This window comes from Anser anser, assembly GCF_964211835.1.
Source record: "Anser anser genome assembly, chromosome: 3".
Lineage (NCBI taxonomy): Eukaryota > Metazoa > Chordata > Aves > Anseriformes > Anatidae > Anser > Anser anser.
Window position 1 is genome coordinate 82,753,598 of NC_139722.1, and position 27,327 is coordinate 82,780,924.

General features: G+C 37.1%; 1 protein-coding gene across 22 annotated transcripts in view; it reads left to right on the top strand.

Annotated features, from left to right (window-relative positions):
• CHRM3 (cholinergic receptor muscarinic 3) overlaps positions 1-27,327 on the top strand; it is a 282,178-nt gene that overhangs the window by 117,271 nt on the left and 137,580 nt on the right. For 2 of the 22 annotated variants that reach the window (XR_014582643.1, XM_083831947.1), the window contains exon 4: positions 10,641-10,721. The exons of 11 other annotated variants lie outside the window; for them this stretch is intronic. Coding sequence is in view for 1 of the 11 variants with exons in the window: in XM_083831941.1 (XP_083688067.1) it covers positions 25,941-26,205 (265 nt within the window). In the remaining 10 variants the exon portion in view is untranslated. Of the gene's footprint in view, positions 1-1,730; positions 1,898-2,023; positions 2,131-5,484; positions 5,567-6,166; positions 6,299-7,731; positions 7,849-10,571; positions 10,722-24,352; positions 26,206-27,327 lie in introns of those variants that run through there. 9 more of the 22 variants (XM_083831945.1, XM_083831948.1, XM_083831964.1 and 6 more) reach the window with 8 other exon arrangements.

A 27,327-nucleotide genomic window follows, 5' to 3' on the forward strand; every position in this document is an offset into this window, starting at 1 on the left:
ATATTCTTTCTCCCTTTACCCATTGTCTTTGGTTTGAAATTTTGGATTTATTCCATCTGAAAACCAATTATGGGAACAATTGTTTCAAGCTTCATTGTAAAAGAAATTTAAAAAAAAAAAATTAATCAGTCTTGAAACAGCTATATCTATTTGGAGACAAAACCTCTTATCTAAGTTTTTGATATATGCGGGATTAAAGACTATAAAACCTCTTATCAGCATTTTGATATATGTAGGATTAGAAATATAGGTTGCCGTGCTCTGTGGCCTGTTTATCAGCATTTGTTGAAGATGCATTGCTGGGATGCAACTCCATACTCTGGGCTGATTTTCAGGCTGCAAATTTAAAATGCAAAAAAAAAAAAAAAGTAAATCCCACAGTATTTAAATGTATTAAATGTAAATTGTAAGATTTGACAGTGCAGGAGAAATTCAGCAAATCGCTTCTATGATTGCATTTAAATCAGAAAAAATGCTATGTAGTTGGAAGGGAAATTTAAGATAATGGAAGGATCTATGTTGAAGCTACGATACCTTTATTTTCTCTTTTCTCATACGTAACATACTGAAGAAAGAGTATGAGATCACTTGGTGCTTTTTACTTATCTAAGTCTAGGTTAGGATTGTGTGTATCTCACCACTGAGGACTGAACGGAGCACGTGTCCGTGTAAAATGCTGTCTCGGGGCTCCTTGTTTACCTTGCAGACCGAGGGCAACATTTTTTATCCTGTATTTTTATAGAATAACTGTAAGCAGGGGCAGGCAGAATGAACGTGCTTCTGCTCATCAGTTCTGACCTTTCTTGAATTTTAAGGCTGCTGAAATTTCACCAAGAAAAGCCTTTTTAGGAACTAACTAGATTTCTGAAGGTGACACTGAGATACGATTATGCTAAATGATGTTGTTACCAAAACCTCCTCAATTTTTGTTGAAAACCTTTTAATATTTTTGTTTGTGTCTCCGTAGTCAGTGCAGGAAGGTTCTGTAGTGTTGCATCGATAGATGTGCATTCATGGGGCTTCCTTGGATTTCAGGCTGGCATGACATTAGCCAGAGCCAGTTTCAGTCTTGAAAAGGACCCAGGCAGGACTCCAAACTCTTCCTTTTGAACTCTTGAAATCATGTAAACTGGCTCACTCCGTGGAGTTGATAAGAATTTGTATGCTGTCTTTCTGACTTCTGAGAGAAGATTTTGTTGTATGCAAGAGTATTAACATGTCATATGGAGGGGTGAGGTGTCAGTATACAATGCGTACTGCAGAGCATTTCGTGTTAACTCGTCCTAGTAAGCAGCGGGTGTGACAGTGAAGTGTTAGTAATGTAAATGATATAAAAAGTAAACTGTACTGACTCACGGCATTCTTACTTGGCACTGGCATGACAGCAGTCATGGGGGCTGGTCACACATCTTGGGGCTCCCCATCTGCGAGCTGTTCCCCAGCCCCTCTGCACCCCCTTGGCTACCTCAGGGGCTGACGCTGGCTTTGCTAGGGGTTAGGCTGAGCATGAAACATGGGCTAGCCAAGTGGTGTCAGAGCATGCTTTCTGGCACACAGTAGTAAACTAAAGCAAGTGAAAATAGGAGAAAAGAAGAAGGGACAAAGTACATGTAAGTCATGCTATAAGGGCAGATCTGCTGTTGTTCTCAAATACTCTATTTCAGAAAAGCAATGCTGATATTAAAGATGACAAGTGGTGACATCTGATTTACACCTAACTTTTGTGTTAGATTTACAGCCTATGTGTATATATCAAATGAAATAAAAAATATGACTTCTCTGCTCGAGTTCATCTAAAGTTCAGGAAGACAGAAAGAGCTGTCATTTCAAAGGGATGCTTCAGACAAGGAGTGTGCCCAGAGTGCAGTGCAACCCTGCAGTACTTCCCATCAAAAGGGTAATCCCACATCTATTTCCTGTGTTTTTCAAGTATTTTCAGATATCCAGTTTACTTTTACAACTGTTCTCCAAACTTACAGCTCTTCCTGTCTGGTCTGTTTCTCCTCTTGCATAACCAAAACAGAGCCCTGGGGGGACAGAGAGGGACTGGTGACAACTCAAGGTAATTGAAGTTTTGGGAACTTCCTCGAGGAGTCTGGGGAAGGACATCAATAACAGAGCAGTGTCAAGGTGGGAAGTGACATTTTTGAGTCTTGCTTGCTCTTAGAGCTTGACGTTTTTCTCATTTCTAACAAAACAGAAAATAAGTTCTGGGGAGCACTGTGGATGTCAGTGATACGGGATAATTCTCCTTGGCTGAGTTTTCTCTTAGCAGGGATTTCTGTTGGGGAATTCTTCAGTTCCTGGAGTGTTCTCTCATCCATGGGAATTTGCACATTGTCAGAGACACGTAACCTTGCAGCACAATTACACATGAAGAAATATTAGAGCAGCATTAAGAGCTTGAAATTTAACTACATGGGAATGCAGAGATAACTGTGTGAAAAATAGAGTTAATAATATCTTTACATATACAGGAATGTCTTAATGAGGTGTTTTCAAACTCAGCCTTCAGGTTTTCTTAGATATGAGAATTCCTTTGTTAGACAGTCTTTAAGGAGTTATTTGCTGTCACCTCTTGGTCAGAGCACTCTATACCCACGTCCTTCTGTCAGCTACTTAGACCTTTGCAAATAGAAACTGGAAACTATGCAGTATGCTTTCTTTTTTGTTTTGTTTTCTTACCTTTGAGAGAATTTCTCTCCCATTATCCAGTCTGTTGGCACAGCCAGTATATATAACCATTCCATTCAAGATTCTTTTTTAAGGAAAAGAAAAAGGAGTTTAGTTACTTCCTATCCCCCAAATTTTTATCTAAATGATATAAAAATACAGCTTACATTTCAGTAACATAGCTGCATTCAAGGATTTTTGCTAAGCATAGCTGACACATAAATGTTCAATGAACTACATTTTACCTTTTTCATCAGAAATGTGTCCTGCTCCAATAAAAGGCTCGCAGAAGTAGTGTCCTTCTCTAAAAAAAGGCTACCAAGATGCAGTCATGTGACTAAATATTACTCTATGTTTACTCTACTGTAATTAGTCCTGAGTCCCTTAATTTCTTGTTTTGAAACTACATTTTGGTGTGCAGACTTGCCAAAGCAGAAGTTGCCACTGATTTAGAATGCCCGGATTTCATTTATTTGAAGCACAATGTAACTGTTAATAATGGCTTTTGGATTTGAGGAACTTAGCAGATTGTTTTTAGTGATCCATTCTAATTTACTGAATTTGCAATTTAATATGCCTCATTTGGCAATCCCCAAAATAAGCCAATAAAATTAATTGGAACCTTGTTAGAGCTTCATGTATGCTCTTTTAAATGCACAGGAAATGAGAAAAAAAATAGCTTTCTCATTACAAAAAATTACTATGATCTGGCATCCTTCTTACATCATTATAAAGTTCACCATTATATGTGAATTATGTCCATAATGTATTTCACAGTTTTAGCAAAGAAGGGTTCAGATACTCATTGAAATGCAACAATAATTAGTGAAGCATTAAATGTTATTTAGGTTTTTAGATAACATATACTTCAGCAGAACAAGAGGAACTTACTGAACAAGTTGCAATTTTTCATAACTCTTATGCATTATGAAAACGATGCATTTTAAATGCATTCTATTCCTCAGGTAACATATGCTATTCAATACACTCTTCTGAAGGTAATACTGCATTTATTAAATACTTGTATGTAGTACAGCTTGATAGATTCAAATGACTTTAGCAACTGTGCTGCTAAGGAAAATATTACATAAACAATAGGGTTTATTTTTTTAAAAGCTTAATCCAAAGGCATATATGAGATTTGTTGGAACACTGAGGGGACATACTTAAGTACTTTCCATCCATACTTATGCTCAGGAGCAGCCAAGAGCCAGTTCAGCTCGTAGACCAAGTCTCTGATGTGCTCTGATTTATTCTGTCTGATGTAACAGTTCCACTATTTTCAAGCCCAAAGACTAAAATATGAACCAGAAATTTCCTAACCAGCCATTAATAGAAGTCTTCGGAGATTTCTGCTAAAGGAAGAAAAAAAAAATAAAAAATAAAGGTATATATTATAACTGCTGTAGGAGCTTTATTACATTTCATTCTTTTTAAAATGATGAAGCGGTCACAAAGAAAATGGCCATGGAATTTCAGGTGATATTAAAACTTTTAATGTATTTTTTGATGTGATTCCCATCATTTCTGTAATATTTTTCCATTTGCAAATGATGCATGCAGTCCAATCTCATGGCGGTAAAAGCTTTTAATACAACAATCTATCATAAGTCTTGGCATGCATAGTAACGCGTAGAATAATTGTTAGGTTAGTTTTAAACAGAGTAGGTGGTTTTGTCCCCTCTGGGCTGTCAGGCGTATTATCTATTTGAATGAAACTCCAAGAAAAGCCTTTATAAGTCTTCTCAAAATTATTATTATTATTTTTATTTACTTGTGCATATATATGCCATTCAATGTTTGATTTGGCTGTGAGAAGTCAACAGGGCAAGACTGGCATTCAGCATCCACTGAAGGTTTCTCAAGTGCTCAATCCAATACAAGAAAAAAAAACAGATTCACTAAATTTTCAGAATTAATACTCACTATAGTCTTCAGATACTAACATATTAAATTTCTAAATGACATTGTATCAAAGGCAGTGCTTCACACTTTAGCCCAAAAAATCATTTTGCGTTACGGCAGAGGAGTAAAGTTAGGCTGGTGTGATTAAAAAAGGCTTCTGCCTTCTGGTTTGAAAGGAATTGTTGGATTTCATTTGATTCATCCAGAAATCATTGTATATGGATTATTTTTGCATTATAAAACTTGCCCATCATGCTTTTCAGAATTCTTCTGGTCAAGCCCCGCATATGTCAGGCGTTGGGAATCCCATTAAATTATGTATGTATAGTTCAGCTAACACAGAAATCTTTTCCAACTGATGTTTCTTTTAACTCAACTTGGGATTTAGGAATTTTAATTGGATTATCTTCTGCATTGAATCATAGACAATAATTAGGCAATTGCTAGCTACTTGCCAGCTAACAATTCCCATCTTCCACTGATACGATGGATCAACGTCAGCTGTTAACAGTAGTTAATAACTGTACCAGTAGGTAACTTTACAATAAACAGGATAGTTCTGAGCAAGGAGGTACTGCACTGTTTCCCAATCCTGCGGTCTCCGTTTCTGCGGAGATGGATGGTGAGCTTTAAGAACTCTGAATAATTCATTTGTCTCCAGTAACGACGTGTGAAGGTGAGGATACTCTGCGGTTTCAGCAGCAGCAGGGACGCCTTCAAAGCAGTATTAATCTTGGGTTTCACAATACCCATATCCAGCTACGCTGAAGTCTGGTATTCTTTGCCTTCCTATCCTGTCACAAGTTTCTTTGTTACCACAAGAACAGTTTGTGCAACTGTGCTGTGAAGCAGATTGGGAAACTGATTCATCTTTTTTTTTTTTTTTTTTTTTCTTTCTTGAGAGAGATGTGGAAAAAGAAAGAAAAGAAAACTGCCATCTTTTGAAACAGCTGCAGCCCCGGTCCAGGCCATAGCAGGATCCTGTCATGTGGGTAGTTTAGAATCATGAAGGTTGAGATCATCTGGTCTAACTGTCCCTCTTCCCCAATACCACCCACTAAACCATGTCCCTCAGCACCACGTCCAACCTTTCCTTGAACAACCCAAATGTTCAGAGAGGGAGCAGATAATGTTTTTACCTGGTGTTACTGCTGTCTAGTATTTTATGTCATAAACTGGAGATCAAATTTTTCTGTATGCATCCAGAGAGATTGCTTACTGGTTATAGCTGCCATTTGAGAAAAAATATAATAAGTTACAAGAGTTAAGGCACCACTCAGAAGTATTTTGCAGCTGGCTCTAGAATAGTGTATGTGAAGGTAAAACTTAGTTAAATGCTGCGAGTATGTTACTCCTCACCCGAAGATGTAACTATCACCTTGTGAGTGACTCTGCTGTTACCATTTGATAGTAAGGCTGCTGTTAACCCAATCAAACGTAAAACTGGCTTCAGATTTGGAGTAGTATCAGTAGAAGTGGTAATGAATTATGTCCTCTGAAACTTTGTAGTGCTCATAAAAATGTTAATATCTTAGGTACCAGTAATGATTAGTTTTGTTGTTGATTTGTTTGTTTTTTTTATAAACAGAAAAGATTTTAAAAATCAAAAGCAAATTCTTCAGTTCTTAAATATGGATGTTCTAGCTTCAGCATCTCAAGCAGTAGTTCCACTGGTCATTAATAATTGATCAGTGTCCTACAGGATCACCCAGAAACACAGGTATGATCTGCATTAAGATTAAACAAATTAAGGTTTGTTTCTGTAGAATAATCATCCCGTGTGATAGAGAGTTTCTACCACTTTTATCTGTCTGTACATCGCAGTACACGGGAACGGTACAGCAGGCATGTAGGAGCAAGGATAAACATACAGAAGTGCCAGCGTGAGGTTAAACACATTAGCCTAAGACATTCTAGTCCAGAAGCAAGTATTCCACAATTTGTGGAAGCAGTCGCTTAGCAAAAGTCAACACCAAACACGTAGCTCCGAGAGAGACGTGCACGAGTTCTGTATGAAATGTGAAAGAGACAAAATTAGTTAATGGCTGTTGCAGTGGAGTAAAGGCTGGGTGCTAAGTCAAGCGGTGTCAGTTTGAGTGACGTATTTCTCAGGTTCGTTTCAGTACTTGGTCTGATCTATCTGGTGTTTGCCTGTTGATCCCACTTCAAAAAGCAAGTAGCAGTCATGTTTTTGTTTGTTTTATTTTCCCTGCAAAGTTAAATTGAGTATGTTTTTCTGTGGACAAAATGCAGGAGCTGTTGCTTGTAGTTGTGTTCTCCATTCTGCAGAATTAGAATAAGAGACCAAATGCTGCTTTACACCAGAATCTGTAACAAAGCAAGCTTTTTGCCTTTGCAGAATCTGGGAGAAGTCAAGATTGTATTTTCCTAACATACTCCTTGACATGTGCACAGAGATTTAATATGAGCTAATCAGGCACAAGAAAAGTAAATCTTTTCCCCCAAACTGTTCATAATTGCAACTCTTAAAAGGACACCCTTTTTTGAACCCCACACTGGAATATGTTAAATTGGGACAGCAGTTCATCTGGAGACTTTCAAAAATAAATGCTTCGTTCAAAGTGGTATGAAGATATTTGAAATAGATTAAGAAGTTGATGCTAGGAATTAAACGTCAGAATCAGTCATAGCAATAGTAGCAACTGATACTATAAAGTGATCAATAACACCATATCAATTTTCAATAGAAATTAGTCATATCACTGGTAACTTCCGGTTAAGTGCTTTAATCTGATTTAAATGCAAAAAAATGTGCTATCAGAAGTGTACTTGTTGGTCTCAGAATTTTTGACTTCTTAGGAATCTTAAGTATCTTATCAATTTAATTTACATTCATTTTGAAATTTCAGAGTTTGGATATTCATTTTCTTCCAAAACTATCATTGGTGGATATATATGAACAATGTGGATTTTTGCACAGGTTTTGACCTTGGTGTTTACACTAGATATAGTTGGTTTTGTTCGTTTTGCCTTTTTTTTTTTTTTTTTACTGCAGATTTACGTGCATGGAACAGGAGAAAATGCACAAGAGTGCTGATGAGAGTACTGACACTAATCTCGATCAGATGCTGAGGGGTGTTTAGGGACACTGTTGGAAAATTTATTCTGGCTTAACTCTGTTTTATTTTACAGTAATTAAAACACGGAACAGATTGCATTTAAGCTACCTGAAGTAATCATCGTCTAACAAGACTGCTTTATGCTGATCAGAGCACGTATATCTTAAGTAAAATATGGTAAAAAAAGGATGTAGGTTCTCAGTTATTCTCTAGCCTTTCATCTGCTTGATAGTTGCCAAAACCCAGCCATATGACTAATGGTGTAAAGCTTCTCATTCTAATTTGCGTATCTCTATGGAAGTAGTGCTAAAGTTGCACAAACAATTATGGTTTTAATCTTCTGTTTACAGGGGAAAAAACAGTCTGTATCTTGACGGTTAATAGTGCTGCCATGTTCCCCCCCCCCCCCCCCCCCCCCCAAAAGGAAAAAAAAATTGGCAATAGGTAGAAAGAACTGAGCAGCTTTAATGTACTCTTGCAGTTTTGTGTATGGCCTGGTGCCTTAACTACCCTGTGGCTGTTAGCAGTTACTGAAGGTTTTGCCTTGCTGTCTCTGTAAGAGCTGTTTCTGTCAGAAGGCGTGCTCTTCAGGAAGGAATGCAAGTTAAAAAAATACTCTTCCCTTTGTTTATCTTCTCTTCTCCTACCTCTTTAGTAGTGTCAGGCTTCAAACTATCTTCCCTTCTTTGAATGTATTCTTTTTGTGAGCTCATTAAATTGCATTAGCTTAAATTTCCCAGAATTGCCCAACTCAGAATAATTCAGAATAACGAAGTAGGCTGTACAAAATCATGAAACTGGATTTGAAAATGAGAAAACTGAAAGTGGGTTGTGGTGTTTTCGTTTTGTGTGCTGGATTGGTGTTTGTCTACAGCTGTGAGGCTTAGATTTATTTTGCTTTAATGTTTGTGAATACAAACAGAAATACTTTCCTAAGGGCATAACTGTATAAATCTGTAGCTAAAACAGGAGGAGAAATGTCAAAAGACTCTTAAATATTGTCAGGTAGATGGTTGGTTGGTTCAGAGCTTTCTGCTGTTTTCTGATTCTTCAACACAGTTTTTCAGACTCATCTGAGCTTTATAACTTCCTTTGGAAAGAAATCTACTCAGGCATTTTAATGACACCTTATAATCCTTTCTGATCATTGGGTTGTTTTGCAGTTTTGCACTTGCTGAGCAGCCTTTCCTTGCCAAGATTTACTAATTCCTAGATTTCCATTTTTCTGTGAATAAAAAAAAATAAAAAAGAATTATTGCAAAGTGAAGTATCTTGTTAAGATCCATCATTTTATCATCTGAGGAAGCAGATATATTCCCTTCAACCCAGATTATAGCCTATTGTCTTCATTATTAATTTTCCAATTAAGACTAAAAAAAAAAATCCCAGGAACTTAAACTTTTTTCTTTTTTTTTCTTTTTTCTTTTTTTCTTCTTCCCTATCAGGTGTATGAAAGCTAATAGCTTATATAGCTTTCAATTGAAGTGTTATAAAATATTTTTCAGTGGGAATAAAAAAAAGAAACAGGGAATATCTGAGTATTATGTAGGGAAGGATATAAAAATGGAGAGGCTGAAGGACTCTGGAAGGACCCAGAAAAAGAAGAAAAGAAAAGAAAAGAAAGAAGGAAAGGTGGAGAGAAAGGAGAGAAGGAAAGAAGGAATAAAAGAAAAAATAGATGGAGAATCTGCAGGCTAGAGGAGGAAAAAGGCGGAAGATACAAAGAATGAGAGGGGGAATGTGAGAGAGGAAATAAAATAGCTCAAGAAAAATCAAGTTGAAAGATTGAATTGTGTTGATAGAAGTGGAAGGGAAAGTAAGGCAAAGGGGGAAAGAAAAATGAAAGAAAACAGACTTCCTAATTTCCTTTGTATTATATATTATAAGCTACTTTCTTTCCTTTGCAAATATAGCATGAAATTTGATATAGTGGGGTTCAAACTGCAGCTTTCTTCTTGAAGCATTCTTTGAATATTATATCTTAATTATGGGAGGGGAAAGGGTGGACTGTTGCAAATGGGTCTCCCCATGAGGATCCGCATCACAAACCCAGAAATCAGCTGAGACCCACTTGCTCAGGTTTTGCCGTAAAACAGAAAGAAGACAGAGCTTTACAAAGTTGCAGAGGGAAAATGTTGGATCTGATATCAAACCAGATTTTTTAACAAAGGCTCAAGCAAATTCGTAGAACAAGGTGTGTGTGTGTGTGGTTTTTGTTTGTGGTGGGTACTTTCGAGAGTAGCAGCCATGTTTTATCATCAGTGACTTCTACATTCATTCTGACTGATGTGTTGTGTTGACTCTTGTACAACAAATAGAGAGCAATTTTTCCCTCCAATACCTCTTAAAATATTTCTTTTAGCTGCAGGACCACTTCAACTGCCTCATTAGAAAACATTGCCTTTTTCCATTTCCTTCCCTTGTTTTATGATTTCTTGTCCTGCTAAAGAAAAACAAACAATAACCCTCAAAATTGCATTTAAAAATCTGTCATAAAGGAAAGTGGTCTGCATTTCAGACTGCCATAACTCATTAGCCTGACTAGTGGTAGTATCCTTTCAGCTTATCTTGTAAAAGCTGGAATAAGATTTGATAAATATATAGAGGTAGTCTTTAAGCTGCAAGAGTTTAATGACTATCTCAGGGATGCTTGGATAAGGAAAGCTTCCAAAGCAGTTATCACCCTTGGTAGGAAGATGCTTTGTTAAATCATCACGTAGGCTACTTCTTACTAGATTAAGTGTAAAATTGTAAAACTGCTTTGGATCCAAACTATTCATTGTTTGAAGACAAAACTTTCACAGGGAAAGTTGTCTGACTGTTATAGAAATGATGAGTACAATATTGATGGGGGTGCTGGTTCAAAGGTCAGAGCATGGGTGGGTTATGGACTGTCTCTTCCTTTGAGTCCAGGTACATCTCTAATGAGACAAATTACCAAAGGCAAGGTGTGCTCAGGCTGCTTTCCTTTCTGCCCAAAAGGAGTTCCTCCATTCATCTCCTCAAGGTTTTGATGTAACAACACTCCTTCTGCTTGGATCTACTGGAGCCAATACACATTGGGTAAGGTATAAGAGTATCTAACAGAGGATGCTTATGCTCTAGTGATGCTCCTAGGATAGGAAATGCACTGTGTTTAGCTTATCTGCCCTACCTGATGATATTCAGAGCAATTACAGAGTAACAATAAAAGCAGTATGGAGATTACAGCTAGAACAGTGTTAAGATACACACTTTCTGTTGAAGCAACAACTGAAACTACAGAACGATCTCTTATAGATGTTTAATTTGGTTTAATTATTCCAGATTAGAAATTTGGAAAGGAAAGGAAAAACACAAAACAAAAAGTTCCATACAGGATTTGTTGATTACTTTATGGGCTATTTGCATACTCTAACCTTTTGGTTTTTATAATAGATGTTCCTCTCAGGAACATGAGCAAATGAGGTTCTTGTATAGTTAATGAATTTAAAGTAATTTTATGCTAACTGGTCATTTTGGATCTATGAGCTGGAGAGAAGCAGCTCCCTAGAAACAGATACTTTTATCAGGTTTCATTAAATCTTAGGAAAGTTGAGGAAAAAAAAGTTGGAGACAGTGCAGTTAAAGAGGTGTCTCTTAAAATATCCATACCTTTATAGGTATTATTTCTTATAGCTGAATAATAAATTGTCTTGAATTTTCAAAATATTTTGTTAGTCTGTCAGTTTGACTATCCATTTAAGTTTATTACCTGCTTGTACAACACGTAGGAGATTTTCTGAACAGTCCATATGTGTATCTGCAGGCACAAGTGAAGGAAAATAAGAATCTTTTGGCAACAAGCAAGTTACATTAAAGTTACTGCAAAACTATGTAACTAAGTGAAAGATTAAATAATACTAATCCCTTGCTAAAATGTTTAGGTTTTGTTAGCAAGCATACTGTCCATCATTAGTTACCCGTTAATATTTATTTCTTACTTCAAATGGTCTTATAAATCATTTGATCGGGATACAGCTCTGCAGGGACTGCCAGCTATTCTGTCACATCAGAGAGCTCCTCCACTCTTTTTCCTTCTTGGATGACAATCACAGGGTGAAAATGGCAAGTTCCTGCAAGGTATTTTCTAACATCTGGTTCTTTACAAGTTCCTCAGGCAGTTGGGCTAAAATGCAGGAAGAACTTTGGAGCTACTCGCATAATGAGGTGGCTTCCTGGTGTCTTAAATGCAGTGTTCAAGTGTCCCTCGGGTGTGATTTGCACATCGCATCTTGCTACTGAGTCCAAAGCTGCAGGCACCCTGAAGAGAATGTTTCCCTGTCGGTACAAGCAGACCACATTGTTATTTTATATCAGAGTTTCAGCTTCAGGTAAATGTGATGCTTAATATTCAGGATTGCAAAAAGTGTACCAGCCTAGGATGTTAACAATGCTAACAGGAAACTCAAAAATAGGGAACATATATATATTTTTTGTTGTTAATGAAATTAAACTGCTGTTATCTAACCACAGAAGTAAACTTGACAGTTATTTGCCAAATACCTGCCTTCTGGTTTTTGTCAATGATTGTCTTAGTTAAGATTATCGTGATAATTATTTGCTGGAAAACAAACAATCAAAAGATAAAGCTTGATGAATTTTATGTATCACATTAAAATCCATTGAAAAAAAAAGTGAGGATGACAGTAAAAACACATCTCACTTGAACAAATACTTTTTAAAATGCTTTTTTTCCCAAAATGCAAGTTTTTTGCATGTATCAATACCTGATTATAGCTAAAACTCTAAAATATATATATATATATATAATCATTTCAATTTGAATAAGCATGCAAAACTGGAATATTTTTGATTTCTGATGGGGCTCTACTTGAAGAAATAACCTGGAATGATAAGACGACATCTGGCTAGACTCTTATCAGTTCCTTTAGCAATAAAATGAACTTAAAGTAATCTTTAAAATGCTAGATTTAACAGTACATTGATTTAAACAAAAATAATGCCTTCTTGTAAAGAGGAACTGTTGTTTTTTATTGATGTGACAATGACAAAATAAGAAGTTACAGATAATGAATTCCGAGAAACTAGATCATGTTTTTTTTTTTTTTTTTCCCTGCTGAAATGTTAGTATTTGAAGATATGCCAACCTGAGGTAGGAATTTGCTGTTTCCTCTTTTCTGTGCAAGTAAAATGACTTCCATATAATAGCAAATAAGGTTTTTCATTAGAAAAATTCTTACGAGATTTCAGTTAGAATTCTCTCTGGTCAGGTGGGATGACCATTCCCCAGCATCACTTGAGGTATAAGCAATTTCTAATCAGAGTCTCAGGTCTGTAATTTTGCCACGTTACCACAGCTCTGATCAGATGTTCTGGAATTACTTAACAGTGACCAGAAGGCTGAGTCCTTTTTTTACTTTTTTCTTCATAATTTCCAAGATTAGGATGGAGAGCAGGTGGCACATTTCCTTTGTTTTGAGGACAGGAACCTTAAATAAACTGATCTTTACAATTGTTGTCCTTTGCCTTGGAACAGGCATGATTAATTTTAGTTTTTAAACCATTTTTATTTGTATTTATTTATTTATTTTTGTTAGAGCACTAAACTGATTTAAGAAACATCAGTATTCCTAGCATCCCTCTCTGACTTCATTTGAAAACTTGGACAAATTATTGTATTACATCTTTGTGTCTGTTTTCAATCTGCAAAATAAGATAACATTATGGGTCTTGCTCCTATCTGTATTACATTACTTTAGTGAGTACTTCAGGAGTATTTTTTTTTAAACGCCATCTTTTTCTATAGTTCTTTTGCCATATAACTGATAACTATGTTGTAGAGTTTAAATTTCCTTTTTTTTCTTTTTTACTTGATCTGTATCTATATTTTACTCTTAATATTATATATTTTCTAAAAGGTTTTTTGGATCTTTTTATCTTTTGACTTAAATTCTTACAGATATAGAGTTCCAAAGTAGCTGATCTTCTGATCCTGAGGTAGGCAAATTAAAGTTAGTAGATACAATTAATCTGGACTCAGTTCCCTGCCAGAAGAAAAATGTAATTTCCTTTGGTGAATGAGCTACAGCCTAACGTATCTTTCTGATATGACTTGGGAGCACAGTGTTCTGGAATGTGCCACCCCATGGCATGCATGTAGCAGTCTTCCCATCTTATAGAAGTTCTTAGAGGAGTTCCTTCAAGTAGGTTGGAGAATGTATAATTCTCATTTAAAAAAAAAAAAAAAAAGTAAAGAAATGTGTGACTGGATATTTATCTTTAAGGCCTTTATAGTGGATGAAACACCTGTGGTTCCTCTGTTACCAATCGTGGTATGAGACTCACTGGCCTGCATGAGGAGCCCAGTGGAACAGCTGTGCTGTACTTACAGAAGGGCGCTGCGGCTTCTGGGGTGCTTGGTGGAGCAGCAGTATTTCCATAAAGCCTCCAAAATCCTTCCAGCAGTATAATGCAAATTCAGGATCACGCTAAACTCTTTGCTGCTGGCAATGGGTTATTTTACTTATCTATTTATTTATTTATTTATTTATGCTTCCCCTGAAAGCTTTAGCATTTGTACTCCATTCACTCTCAGATGCTACACATAACTGCAGAATTACATCATCTTTTAAGAAACAAGGATCTTCACTCTTCGTCTTGAGTGAGCCACATTCATAAATGAAGGAAAGTGACTTTTTTTCATGTATCTCTTCCTTCCGAGGTGAGCTTTGGGTTGAGTAGCTGAGTTGGAACAGCTTTAATTAATAACTGGGATTTCTGGTGGCAGGTGAGGATACAGGCAATAACCTATCACTCTAGAGCAACAGAGTACGTTGATGATGAAGAGGTGTTTTTCTAGTAACCTCACAGTAAAGTTAAAGGCTGTTTAGTGATCTTGGTGTAGAATTTACCAAATCTGACGTATCATTTAGTAAGTAGATACAGTTGCACCTTTACAAGGATCAGGAACAAACTGTGAAAGATGTATTCAGAATAGGAACTTCCATTCGCCTGCCAGAGTGCACCTTGGTACATGCTTCTTCATTAGAGTATAGGATCCTAAAGTATAAAATCCAAGAGAAGAGGTCTTGTCTAAAATAAACCACCACAGACAGGTTGCAAATTGATTTACTGGAGAGAGCGTTGTGAGTTTACCAAGTCATTTGAATGCTATACAATTGTGAAAAGATAGGCTTATTTTAATTAAAAGCAATTTTGAAAGACACATCGGTATAAAATTCTGTTCTCTGTACCAGAGCAAATCTCTCTGCTAACACCGCTTTGAAATGCATCTCATTTAAATTTGCAAGCATATGGCCAAGAGCCACTCTCTCTACCTGAAATAAGAAGATTCCACCTGGACAAAGGCTTATCCTCCTGGGAGCTTGCATTGCTGGACCCTTACTCTTACCCATCTTGTATTCCCTTATTCTGCTTTCTTTCCTTTTAAAAACACAGTGGAATCCTTTTAAATAGATGACATTATCTCATCTAATGCATCTGTAATACTGTTTGAGACATCAACACTCAGGTTTTGTAATTTCACACCACTTTTTGGATTTACAGACTTATTAAAATGTTCCCACTTGTTCCCTTTGTTCACTGGGCTGAGAAAGAGCTATTTTTATATTCTATAACCATACATGTAGTATGGGCTTGGAAATTTCACTTGTTGGTAAATATATAGTAGGGAAGAAAGTTTGCTGATGGAATTTAACAGCTGAAAGTTAGGAAGACTGAAAGCCTTCAGAATGACTAGCTATTAAAATATAACGAGCCTCTTGTTTGAAATGATATTCCTGTTAAATCAGCTTCCTTATAACTGTACTACTTAAAGGAATATATGAAATCAGAAACAGTTTTATTAGTGCTTTGCCAGCTGTCTTCCAGAATAGGACCAATATTGGGCAATTAGGAATGCTTGCTTCTCTATCTTTTTTTTTTTTTTCACTTCATGGGGGTTGAATTTGGATTTTATTTTCATTGTCTTAATATAGATCAAGATTATGACCTGGTTATTAAACCGTAAAAAAGCACATACAATTTATTTTTTTTTAAAGAGATGAATAACTATAGGAAAAAGATAACAATCCAAGTTGAAGCAGCTTGTCTTTTGTCCGTAAGCAGCATTTTTACTTGGCTGGCAGCACTGTTTAAAAAACAGGCAGGAATTATTGCCCTAGTGCCTGTGGGAGCTGAGCTATGCTGTAACAAGGTTTACAGAGGAGGAAAAGATGTCTGTAGGGCCACTAAGACCCCTATGCTTATAGACAGGTGGCATGAATGGTGCTGAATGGGTGGTATCATAGCTTTGTGCTCTCACAATAGGCTGATCAATGCAAGTACAGACACTTTTCTATGGATGAGGTCAAGGGATGATTACTTTTGGAACAATGAAGTAATTTGGAGTAGATGTGCAGAGCTACACTTTCCTAACCACCCCGCTTTAGGGCTCAGTTTGACAACATACGTTCCTTGGTAGTATTCCTGGCAAAGCCAGAGTTTACGTATGAATCATGAAACCAACTATTTTCCCCATTAGCATATGTTTATAAAGATTGGGAGGGGTATTATAGAAAACTACAAAATTCCTGTATGTGACATCAAACTTGTTTTCCCATTGCACATCCTTAATGCTTAGATTTTCTTTCAGAAATATCAACCTAAAAACAGTCAGACAAATCAAGTAGAAATATAGAAATTATGGAGTTAGCTGTGCTGCTTTGGCAGACTTTATGTAAGCATTAGAAGTTGAGTTCAGCAGTCAACAGGTTTCAGACCATTTTCAAATGACTGTGAAGAGGGTGGCATTTGCTGGCTTGGAAATTTTTCAGATCTTGACCATAACACTGCTTAATGGAAGGAAAAGGCAGGATTTTATTCTGTCTCTTGACATAGTTCTGGGTGCAGTCCAGCTTGCCTAAAGTTTATGTGTCAAGATGTTGAATGTTTAATCTAAGTTAGCCATTGGGCTTTTTCCTGTGGTCATGGAGGCTGCTGCAAGGGCTGATTCACCTAAGACTAAATAAATAGTTATGTAGTATCAGTAGCTTTCTTAAGGCCATTTCTAAGGTCTCAGAGAAATTGAGCCATAGGGAAAATGCTGAAGGAAAAGATGTACTTGTTTTTAAGAATTGATACAGTTATCATTTTTGTAGCACTGGAGAGGTGTCATTCTTCCTGAAGTGAGTTCACTCATAAGTTACCCGTATTGGCCCATTTTCTGCCAGAAGCCAAAAAAAAAAAAAAAAAAGAAATAAAATAAACAATAATAATGACTAAATAAAAAAACACGAGAAGTTCTGTTGGGTATTCTGCACTGGCATTTCATTATACTAATGCAAGACTAATTTGAGCTTAGCTTTGGGGGTTTTAACTCCAGCTTTGACATTATGTTTTGTATTGCATTTAGAAAATAGCTGCACTTCATGTCTCATTTGCTGTAATGTCAGCAAGATACATAATTTCTGTAATATCACTTGTAATAAATCAGGACATTACTCATCTCATGAACTTGTGAAGATGATCACAGAATTTTTCTATGTAAAGTCTTTATTAAGTAATTTAAATCTTATCCCAGTGACAACCCTTGGTTGGGCTGCTTGTATGCTAATATTGTGTTGCCTTCCAGAGGCAGCAACCATCGCAAGGCAGTGCTGCTAAAGATCTTAATTGTCTCAATACATCTTGGTGTGCTTTAATGCCGCTAAATTAATTATGCAATTTAATACTGTTATTAAGTCTTGAATTGCATTGCTTCAGCAGAAACATAAAGCTAATGTGATTGTGTGCCATAGGGATGGAAGCACCTGTGTTTTTAAAGGCTTGTTCTCCAACACTGCAATTTTTCAGTAAATGTCTAGTTCAGAAGGTTGACAAAACATTCTGCTCATGTGCTTCTGGGGGCCACTGAAGATGTTACATGTAACTTACAGTCAAAGGGCAAAAGGCACAATTACAAGATGTCTTCGGAAGAGAGTATAAGAAATGAAAGCCATTGCCAATAGGTTGAGCGCCTATAGAAGCAAAAAATATGTTAATAAATCACAGTTGTAATGCATCATACCCCACATTCCAGGGAAAGGCATTAATAAACAAAATTAAAACCAATAATCCTTGCCAATCTGTCCTGGAGATTTTGCTTCTTAACTTCAAATTTGGTTATTGGCTTAAAGACATTTTTTTTTTCTTTTTGTACAAAGCTTAAAAACTAGGTACTTGAAAATTATAGTATTGCTGCCAGCAGTTTTTCACATCACTTTGAGATTGGCCTAATATGGCTAAGCTTTCATCAAAGAGGAAGGTGGGCTCTCAGGATACGCTGCCTATAAAGGCAAAGAGAACAGTTGTGAATCCTCTCCCAGTTTCTGAGGAATCCTATTTTTCTTGAATACTTAAAAATCTAAATCACCTCCACTTATGTCATCTACCAAACCAACCAACCAACCAAACAAACAAACAAAAAACAAAAACAAAAAAAAAATCATTTTGTTTGCTTCACAGAGCATCACTGAAAACAGTATACACAGGAAAAACAGAATCATGAGGCTTTAAGGCACATCACTTTTACTGTGAGTGTTGCATATGAATGTATAGAAAAAAATACTACCAATCTTTGATTTGAATTGAAATCGAGAAAGAAATGCATATACCCCAAAAGTATCATTATCCAAGCTAGAAAATGCTGATGGGCTTACTATCGGTTCTCAAAGGAAATGTCTACTTCTACGTTTTATCTGGATGACAGCACTTCCATTACTATAATGACATGTAAAATCATGGAATAGTAAAGCAGTACTGCAGCACAGGACTGATTGTAGCGATCAGCCAGAAGTGCCTGTTCTTATGATATTGCTGGTAGAGGTCAAAGCCTACATCCAGTGCTCATGGCTTCTGGTTCTATCCTGGCAGGTTCTCTTCCATAGATATTGTGTGTATAGATCTCATCAGAGCTTAATCTCATATATCAGCAACTGAATTAATGTACTTCTGGAGTTATTTACAGTATTTTACTCATATCATTTCAACTGAGTAAATGTGTATCAACAACAAATTTTACTTCCCTCAGCAGTAATCAGTTACTCGCTTTTTGCGTCACTCAGAACTAACAAATAAATTCCACGCAAAACCAAACCTGTATTACCTGAGCAGAAAAGTTAAAACATGATAGGAAGACCATTGGCTTATTTCCCTTGGGCTGTCTGTCTAGTCTTAGCATAGTATTGGCATTGGGATGACATAGTATACCTTGTAATTTTGAGAATCTGATTTGTTGATTAAATTGTGAGTTTGATGACGAAACATGGCACTACACAAGGGTTTGAAATTAGGGTTGTTGTCATTACAAAATGTCAGTATATCACAATATATAGAACCCCATTCAGCTGGTACCTTATACAGGGCCTTATACATATATATGTGTACAACATACGTTTTTTTTCTGTCTGGCTTAATTTAAGTTTTGATTTTTTTTTTTTACTCTTGGTTTTCCAAAAATGAAGAAAGAACCATAACTTACCAGTTTAAATAAATACCATTCTTACTGGCAGTACTGTTTTCAGATTGCCAGAGATGAACGCTGCTACTTTTTTCCAGCAAAAGCAAAGCAAGGCAGTGTTCTTCCTGGAGAGCAAACTATGTGTAGATGATACGTGCCCCCTAGAGGTCCACAGACATCAAAACATTCCTCGTTTTACCTCCACCATCACGCTTGCATACATGGTGAAGCCTGGACATCCCTAGTGCAGAGGGATATTGTCTGCAGAGAGTTCATGGTTTTGTTTCTGTATCTACCACATAGTATGCTGTCCTTGAGCCTGACAGCCATGCCATGTCCATTTTCTGCTATAGATTTTTTTTTTCCAAGCGTGTCTCATTCATTTGCCTGTGTGTTTCAGAAGCAGAGCAAGCTGTTAACTTACACACCTGCATTAACTCTAATTGTTACTTATGTTGGCTGCATTATCCACTAGTGATTCTGCAGCTGTCATTTCCTGAAGGGCACTTTGTAAAATATAGTGGAGATAGGTAGCTTTTTTTTTATTATTATTATTTTTAATTTTGTAAGATGACTGGTTATTTTAAATGGCAGTTCTTAATTTAACTCTGGGGGGACAGTATTTATTTTTAGAAAGTGTTGGTAACTAATAACTCATTAAATTTTTCTTCCTACATACCATTTCTTTCTTTTTGTCCTCCTCCTCCCTTCTCCTTCCTTCCTCCCCCCCCCAAAAAAAAAAAAAGTTTAACTTTTTTCATTTATGTACACATTCAAACATATTTTAAGATGTTAATAGGGGAAATAAATTGCTGAGCTGTTTTTTCCAAAACTGATTTTTTGGACGCTAATTGAATCCCAAATTAAACATAGAACTTTAGCTTCAGTTGCACAGAAAGCCACGCTGCAAGTGATTTGCAACAGAGAGGCTTGCAGGTTTTCAGACAGCTGTAAAGGTGTGTTATATTACCAAGGCATGCTGATGATCTGCCCCAGCCAGGGCCGGGAGCGTATCCTTGCAGTGAGTGCTTCTTTCTGTTTGTGCTCATCAGCCCAGCTGTCTGCGTGGTTGTTCACAGTGATGCAGAAAGATCACTAGCAGTAAGTTGCATTTTAAGCCATGAGAAATTTCAGTTAAAAGTCAAAATCAGCAGCTTCACCTGTGCTGCTGTTTGTTACGTTAGATGTTGCTGTAATCTGTAGCAGGTACGTAGCTGTCTGCGTTCTGCCCTGGTGCTTACGTACAGGTAGGCATTATAAAGAGAGCTGCCGGTCTCCATGTAGCGCGCCAAGACCCTAAACCAGCAACCTGTACCTTTGGATGCTGGCATCAAAGAGCTGCAGCTGTCAAATCACACAAAGAGCCTTTCCTGGATAGCAGGAGCATAACAATAAACCCTGTTTGTGTTAAACACCGATTAATTGTGTGTTTTGTACCAAATGGAGCCATAGCATGTGGGAGGTAATTTTAAGCCTCAGCCACCCAAAGAGCAACCATCCTGGGCTGCAGCTAGTGGGGGCTCTGGCCAGTCCACAGCAGCTCCTCACTGCCAACCTGTCCTCCTCACACTCCAGCACGGGCTCTCCATAGGGCATGGTCCAGCAGGAAATGTCCACCTGCTCTGGACAGTACTGTCGTGCAGAGTTTTGCCCTTTCTTAATTACATTTCCTCAGAGGCATTGCCATCTTGTCTCACAGAGGCCCTGCAGCCCCCCGCCAGCACCTTGCCACCAACACCAGGTGCAGAGGTAAATTCAAGACACGTTAGCTGCTTTTTTCAGCCCCCCAAATGGATTTAGTGAGTCTGAAAGAGGTTTAATTCAAGCAGATGCAGTTACAGCTGGTGCGTCTATGGCTCTTCAGTGTGGAAGGAGTTGAACATTTAATGTTTCACAACCTTTTTTTTTTGGTTTGTTTCATGTGTTTGAATATAAAGGCTGCATTGCAGCCAGTGTCTGGGTTCGCTTAGGGGATTATTTAAGGTTTACATACACATACCATTAACTGTCTTTTGATGTTTAAGAGTGAATTTTGATAGGTAAGTGTGGGAAGTGATTACACCTCTTGCCAACAGCTAATCTCTTTTCTGTGCTTATAAACATTTTCTTTAACCCAGTCACTTCTCGTCAGAAGTTTCATTATATATATGTATACGTTATATATATATATATATGTATACATGTAGTGGGGCCTAATCTGAATCAAAATAGCAGGATAGACCAGAATATTTATAGACTAATGCGTGGATGAAAGGGACTTATAAAACAGTTGTTATGGGTATCAATTTATGATTGCATGAAGTGAGCACTGAGGTTGGGACTCACCAAACCAGATTTAGATGTGCTGTGTAATGGGTGGAGGACAGTAGGTACTCCCAGAGCTTACTTCATCTCATTCTAAGGCCAACAACTAAAATATATAAGCTCTGTTGAAGGGTCCTTTGATGGGGCATTTTTCCTGCATTAACTGCACAGAGTCTGTTCGGCTCAGAGGTGGATGCCTATAACTGTAAAGGTAAGTGGAACCACATCCTAAAGTATTAATGCTCCTATCTGTGTACAAACTACTGAGTTTCCTGGTTTGACCTGTTTAGCTGTGATTATCTGGTAGTGCATACGAAATTATACGTGACATTTAAGAAAAGTTTATTTTTAAAAAAATCTTTGTTTTCTTAAAAAAACAAAGGTGCAAGAAGTCAGCCATCAGTAAGCACCCGAAGGAATTAAAGTCTGAGTTTCTAAACACTTCTTAGATTTTAAAAAGTTTTCACGATTGTCAGCTACATAGAAAATGCAAGTAACAAAGAACAGTTAAACTGAAGTACTTTCCTTAGTAGTATTATTTCCCGCTGTTTCTTTTTTTTTTTTCCCTAACTGCTTGTTCAACTATTTATTTTCAGACACTGTAGTGCACTTACTAGATATTTGTATGTGAAGTAAAATGAATTGAACACTTTCAGGCTGAGCAGATCTAACAATAACTGCAAAATAGCTATTCAAATTTGCCAATAAAATGCTGAAGTCACTATTCTGCAGTAAATTGAATGTGATATCTCTAGACAATCATTTTTGAGCGATGGGACTACCAAATTAAAATTATGCCTGAAATGTCTGGATTTTGTTTCACCATACTTCTAAAAACCTCAGAATGAAACAAAACTTTCTGACATAATTATTCAGCAACAGAAACACATCTGGCTGAGTCAGTGCTATGAATTAACATCTTTTCAGTGAGAAAGTTGTTTACGTTTGGGAAAGTTGTCTAAATTTGGGACACTAATCATTAGTTTCTTTCAGTTAAACTAGATTAAAGGAGCATAAAATTATTGTTTTTAGTCATTCTCAAAAAATAAAAAGTTGAGCAAGAAAAATGGACTCTTGTGTGACGTTAAATTCTCCTCTTATTTTGACCCTATGGGATTTTTGCCACAACCTCAGAAATACAGAAGTGGGTTTGGTGAAGTGGGCTGACTTAGTTGAAATGTGCACAATATAGGAAGAGCTTGTCTTTCTAATTAGTGTTTAGAACAGATACAAGACATTAATTTGTCTTTCAAGTCAAAGTTGGTAGAAAGAGTTTGTGCCGCCTTCTGGACTTCCTTCATGTAACCTTTCAAAGCAATTCAACATGACATATAGTATTAACATTTATTGGGCTAGGGCTAGAGAGAGATGGTCCTTTTATTTTGGAGTTCAAACAAGAAGACCATTGGTACTCACTGAGATCCCTGAATATATCAAGTGATTCATTATTTTACAGATCAATTCCTTAGCAAACATGGAGTTAAAATTAATAATCTTGTACATTTTTAAAGTCCATTTTGGCAGGTCTAGTCTCCAAAATTCAGGCAATGAGTTCAGACCAAAGACATTGTCAGTAGAATTTTTGAACAAATTATGAAAATTTCTGAAAGCCTCTTTCTAGTGTATTGTCAGATATATGTAAACAATTTTGTTTCACTTTTGATCTCTAAAGTTACATTTTCTTTTTTTTTAATGCAGTTTAATGACTTTCCCGTATTATCTTCTGAATTCATGACCCACGTTTACTATATTGAGAGCGGGGGTCACTATTGTGTTATCTAATTAGAAAGCTGTACATTTCTGTAGTACCTTAAGTTTCAAAAATTCTTACAGACTGCATACAGGCATATACTGTCTGGGAGTCAAGTAGGCAGCTTGCACTTGAAAACATGTTTTATTCGTTAACTAGACAGTACAAGAAAAATATCTTTTTGTAAATGGATTTTTTTTCCTGAAAGTAAAAGAGAAACTCTAAAAATGTGAAAATAAAAAATAAACAACAACAACAAAAACAACAAAAAGACTGTTTCCAACAGGAAATTCTGTCCTGAGCTAGGTGTAGCATCTTTTCCTTCCATATCAGTACAGAGGTATTTTTCAAGCTTATAAACATTGCAGTCTCTCACCATACAGCTTTAATCTTGTCCAGACTGATTCTAACCTATTTCTAATTAGATCCAGTGGAAGAAGTGCCAGGCAGAGATACCTCTTTCAGTCTGAAGACTTTTCTATACCTTCAGCTCAAGACTCAAAAGATTTTCTGCCCTTTAAAGTTCACTGAAAACAGAAGCTGCAGGGTAGCTGTTGTATTATGCCTTTTGCTGATCTTGTAAGGTCATCAGTATTATATCCATAAAACTACTGAAGTGCCTTGTATCTGTTTAGGTATACCCATAGACAGTTGTAGGCATTTTTGAGTATGATAAATGTGATGTGTAGTAGTGTTGGTTTTTTCTTAATAGATTATTTAGGCAATAAAATGCAAATATGTAACTAAATCTCTCAGAGTTTTGAGACCTTCATTTTTCTTCCTCACAGCAAGACTAAAATTGCCCAAAGTTCAGTAAAAAATAAATAAATAAATAAACAAATAAATAAAGACCCAGGAGATCTCCTTTATTTGTTGATAAACTCATGTGAAATTCATACCTTATTATGTACAGGTTTTACCAGTCTGTGAAATTTGTTTCTGGCAGTGAGAAACCTGCTTCATGATACTCTTCTATATAAACATTGGAATTCAATTTCACACTGCAGAGTCAATGTATGTCAATTCATTTTATCAAGTAAACAAAGCAGAAATTACTGTATCCACAGTTCTACTTCCCACAGAAGTAGTTCTCTTATTTAAAAGTCTTACTGACACTTGTCTCTAGTGAGATTTTATCAAAATTAAATTAAAAGCAAAAGACCTCACACAGGTGCGCTTTGTGTTTTAGATCAGGTTTCTCATGAATATGGGAAAGTAATCCTAAAAGTCATAAAATGCAATCTTCAGATCTGTAGCTGGAATACAGAGAGCTGCCTGTCTAGATAGCAGCATCTTTTAAGGCATCATAATCACAGATGTGTTAGTAATAGCAGAAAACTCAAATCCTTCTTCTCCATAATGTGCCCCTATACCTGCACCCTAACTCAGATTCATCAGCCGTGCTGCCTCCCAAATCATGTCCAAGGACTGGTCTTGCAATTTATGGCAGAAATCAAGGACCAATGCCCAGAAGCATCCCTCAAATTGAATTTTCTAGCACAGACGTATCCATTGTTGTCAGAGTGGCTGCTGTTGGCTTGAATAGGTCCAGGATTCATGCTGAAAACTGGGGTGGGATTTGTGGGGGGTTGTTTTTATTTTCTTTTGGACAAGTCTCCCAGAAAGGTTAACAGAGGACCAATGAACCGTATCAGCATAGAAGAATGGTTCAAACAAAAAGTGGCATCACTCACTTCCAGATGTAAAATACAGATCAGCCATCTTCCCTGATTTTATCCTGGGTGTTTTAAACCAAGGTAGAAAGACGTGTGGGAATAAATCTTTCACATGGTTGCTTCAAATGAACTTTGATGTTCTTCACAAGCTGAATGGTCAACTAGTCTTGATCGTTTTTCATAGTGAATAGAGTTGTTAATTACATTGCTGGATTTGCAAACAGTACAAGCTTTTTTGAGGAATCCTAGTTTATTGAAAATTGGGGCAGTGAGTTCCAAAGCCCTTTTTCACTATCTGCATGGTTAGAGGAGGAAAACTGGATTCTGGGTAGCAATGGCAAAAAATTAAAATGTAGTCAAAAATGACTGGGAACAAATTTCTTTATTCAGAATAACTTCAAAAGCTAATTTAATAATGAATTAGTTTATTGCTAATTAAGAACAATAATTTGATGAGAAGGAAATTATTAAGCATTATTAAAATTTGAGTTATAATTGTTAGAAACCATCATTCTTCAGCTAACCTAGGAGGCTTCCATTTTAAATTGTTTTTCAGTCTTAAAAGTGATCCAAAAGTGACTTAAAACTGGCTTTGGTCATAAAGCAGGTTTTTTTATTTTGTTTTTGTTTTGCAGTCATAGTGTGAATAAAAAATGCTTTTTGTCCTTTATATTTCATCTATACAAATTGGTTGAAATTTAATTATTATTTTTTTAAAATGTTGAATTCCTATTGTTGATTCTTGGGTAATGGCATGTAAGAGTTTCACTGGGGACCTTCAGAGACCTCGGTAACAAGCACATGCTATGGAAGCTGTAGTTTTGACAGATGAGAGGTTTGGTGTGACATGGAGGCACTGCTTCATCACTAGAGTGAAGGACTGAAACCAGAACTTGTGTTTTTAAAGGCGTGGAATTACCCTTCCTGGGCTAAAACGTCAAGTCCTCCTAACAAACCCCTGGCAAAATCATTACAGTGTTTATCCGTAACTTTGCAGAGGCAAAGCCCTTTCCAGGCGGGAGGTGGTTAAAGGATGAGCGTGAGTTCCCTGGCTTCTCCTTGCCCGTGTCTCTATGTTTTGCCTTCTTTGCTCGGTGACCTTAGGTGCAGACGTGTTTCCTCGTGCTGCACTTCCTTTGCCTGGTCTGCTGGGAGTAGTGGCACGAACAGAGCATTCGAGTAGCAGCTTGGAAAATAAATTCCTGGTTGTTTCAGGAGGTGGATCTGGAGTTACCTTCCGTCAGCCAAATGTTGACCTGGACGAAGAGGGTATCAAAGCATGCTCTTGCAGAGGGGTTTGCCACACTGATGCGTCCAGGCTCCTTCCAGTTAAGGATTGTATGGCACTGTTTGTAAGACAGTTAATGCATATTCCTTCTTTCCTGGCTGCATTTCATCAGGTCTGCTTCCTTTCCATTCATTCTTGCAAATACAGCATCTGTTGTTTTCATGCGGCGTAAGGGCGTGTGCAGATTCGCTTCCCTCCTGACGCATTTCACTGCTGGGCTGTGCGGAGTTAGCAGAGGGAACGGCCGTGCTCCAGAGAGTGTTGTACCGGAGGAGGGAGAGACCTTTGTGACTACAGCAGTATCAGAGCTGTGGTAAAAGGCTGTTTTGGTGTGCAGCAGCGTACGTGGGTAGCCAGTGCCTGTCTCCTTCCCTTCTGAAGATGAATCGGGGTGTCATCCCAGCCTTGTTTGTTTATAGCCTGTCTCGTTCTTGCTCTTTTGGTTCTGTTGTTGTTGTTTACTGAAAACTAAGCATCCGGTAGAGCCAATGCAGTCTCTCTGGTCTGCTGCCTCCTTTTTGTAACACCTGGGAGTGAAACCTCTTGGCACGCTGATAAAGGCTGAAACACTGAGCGAGCACATGGAGCATCTGTTGATTCAGAATCACTCTTCTGTGTTTAAGTTATTCAAAGGGGCTTAGAAGCCTCAGGCTGCAGTGGCATGTAATAAATGGGATAATAACGGCACATGGTTCCACTTGGCATTAATTAGAACTAATGAAATGGAACGTAGTAGTAGTGGCTAATCCTCCTACACTTTTGACTTCAGGAATTTACAACCTTTGCAGAGGAAAATGTGTTGCATAGGTTTTAATTATTGTTGTTCTTGCTTCCTCTATGTGACAACTTTTAAAAGCAGCAGTATGTTAAATGAAGCTGAAACTATAATATATGGGATGTATTAGAGGGTTCTTTTTCTTTCTTTTTTTTTTTTTTTCTTATTTTTGGAGTGAAAATTAGTATTCCAAACCAGCTTTCTAAATTGCTTCGTTCAAAAGACGGCATTTGGGGAAAAAAAGTAAAGCAGAGTTCTTATTTCTGCCCTTGCATTGAGCTGCTCCCGGGGTCTGAGCGGGCTCAGCAGTCCCTATCCCTGTGCATCCAGAGGTGCCAGCTTCCAAGAACAAGCCAGACAGGCTCCCTTGCTGACTCAGCTGCAGACTTCTTTGTAT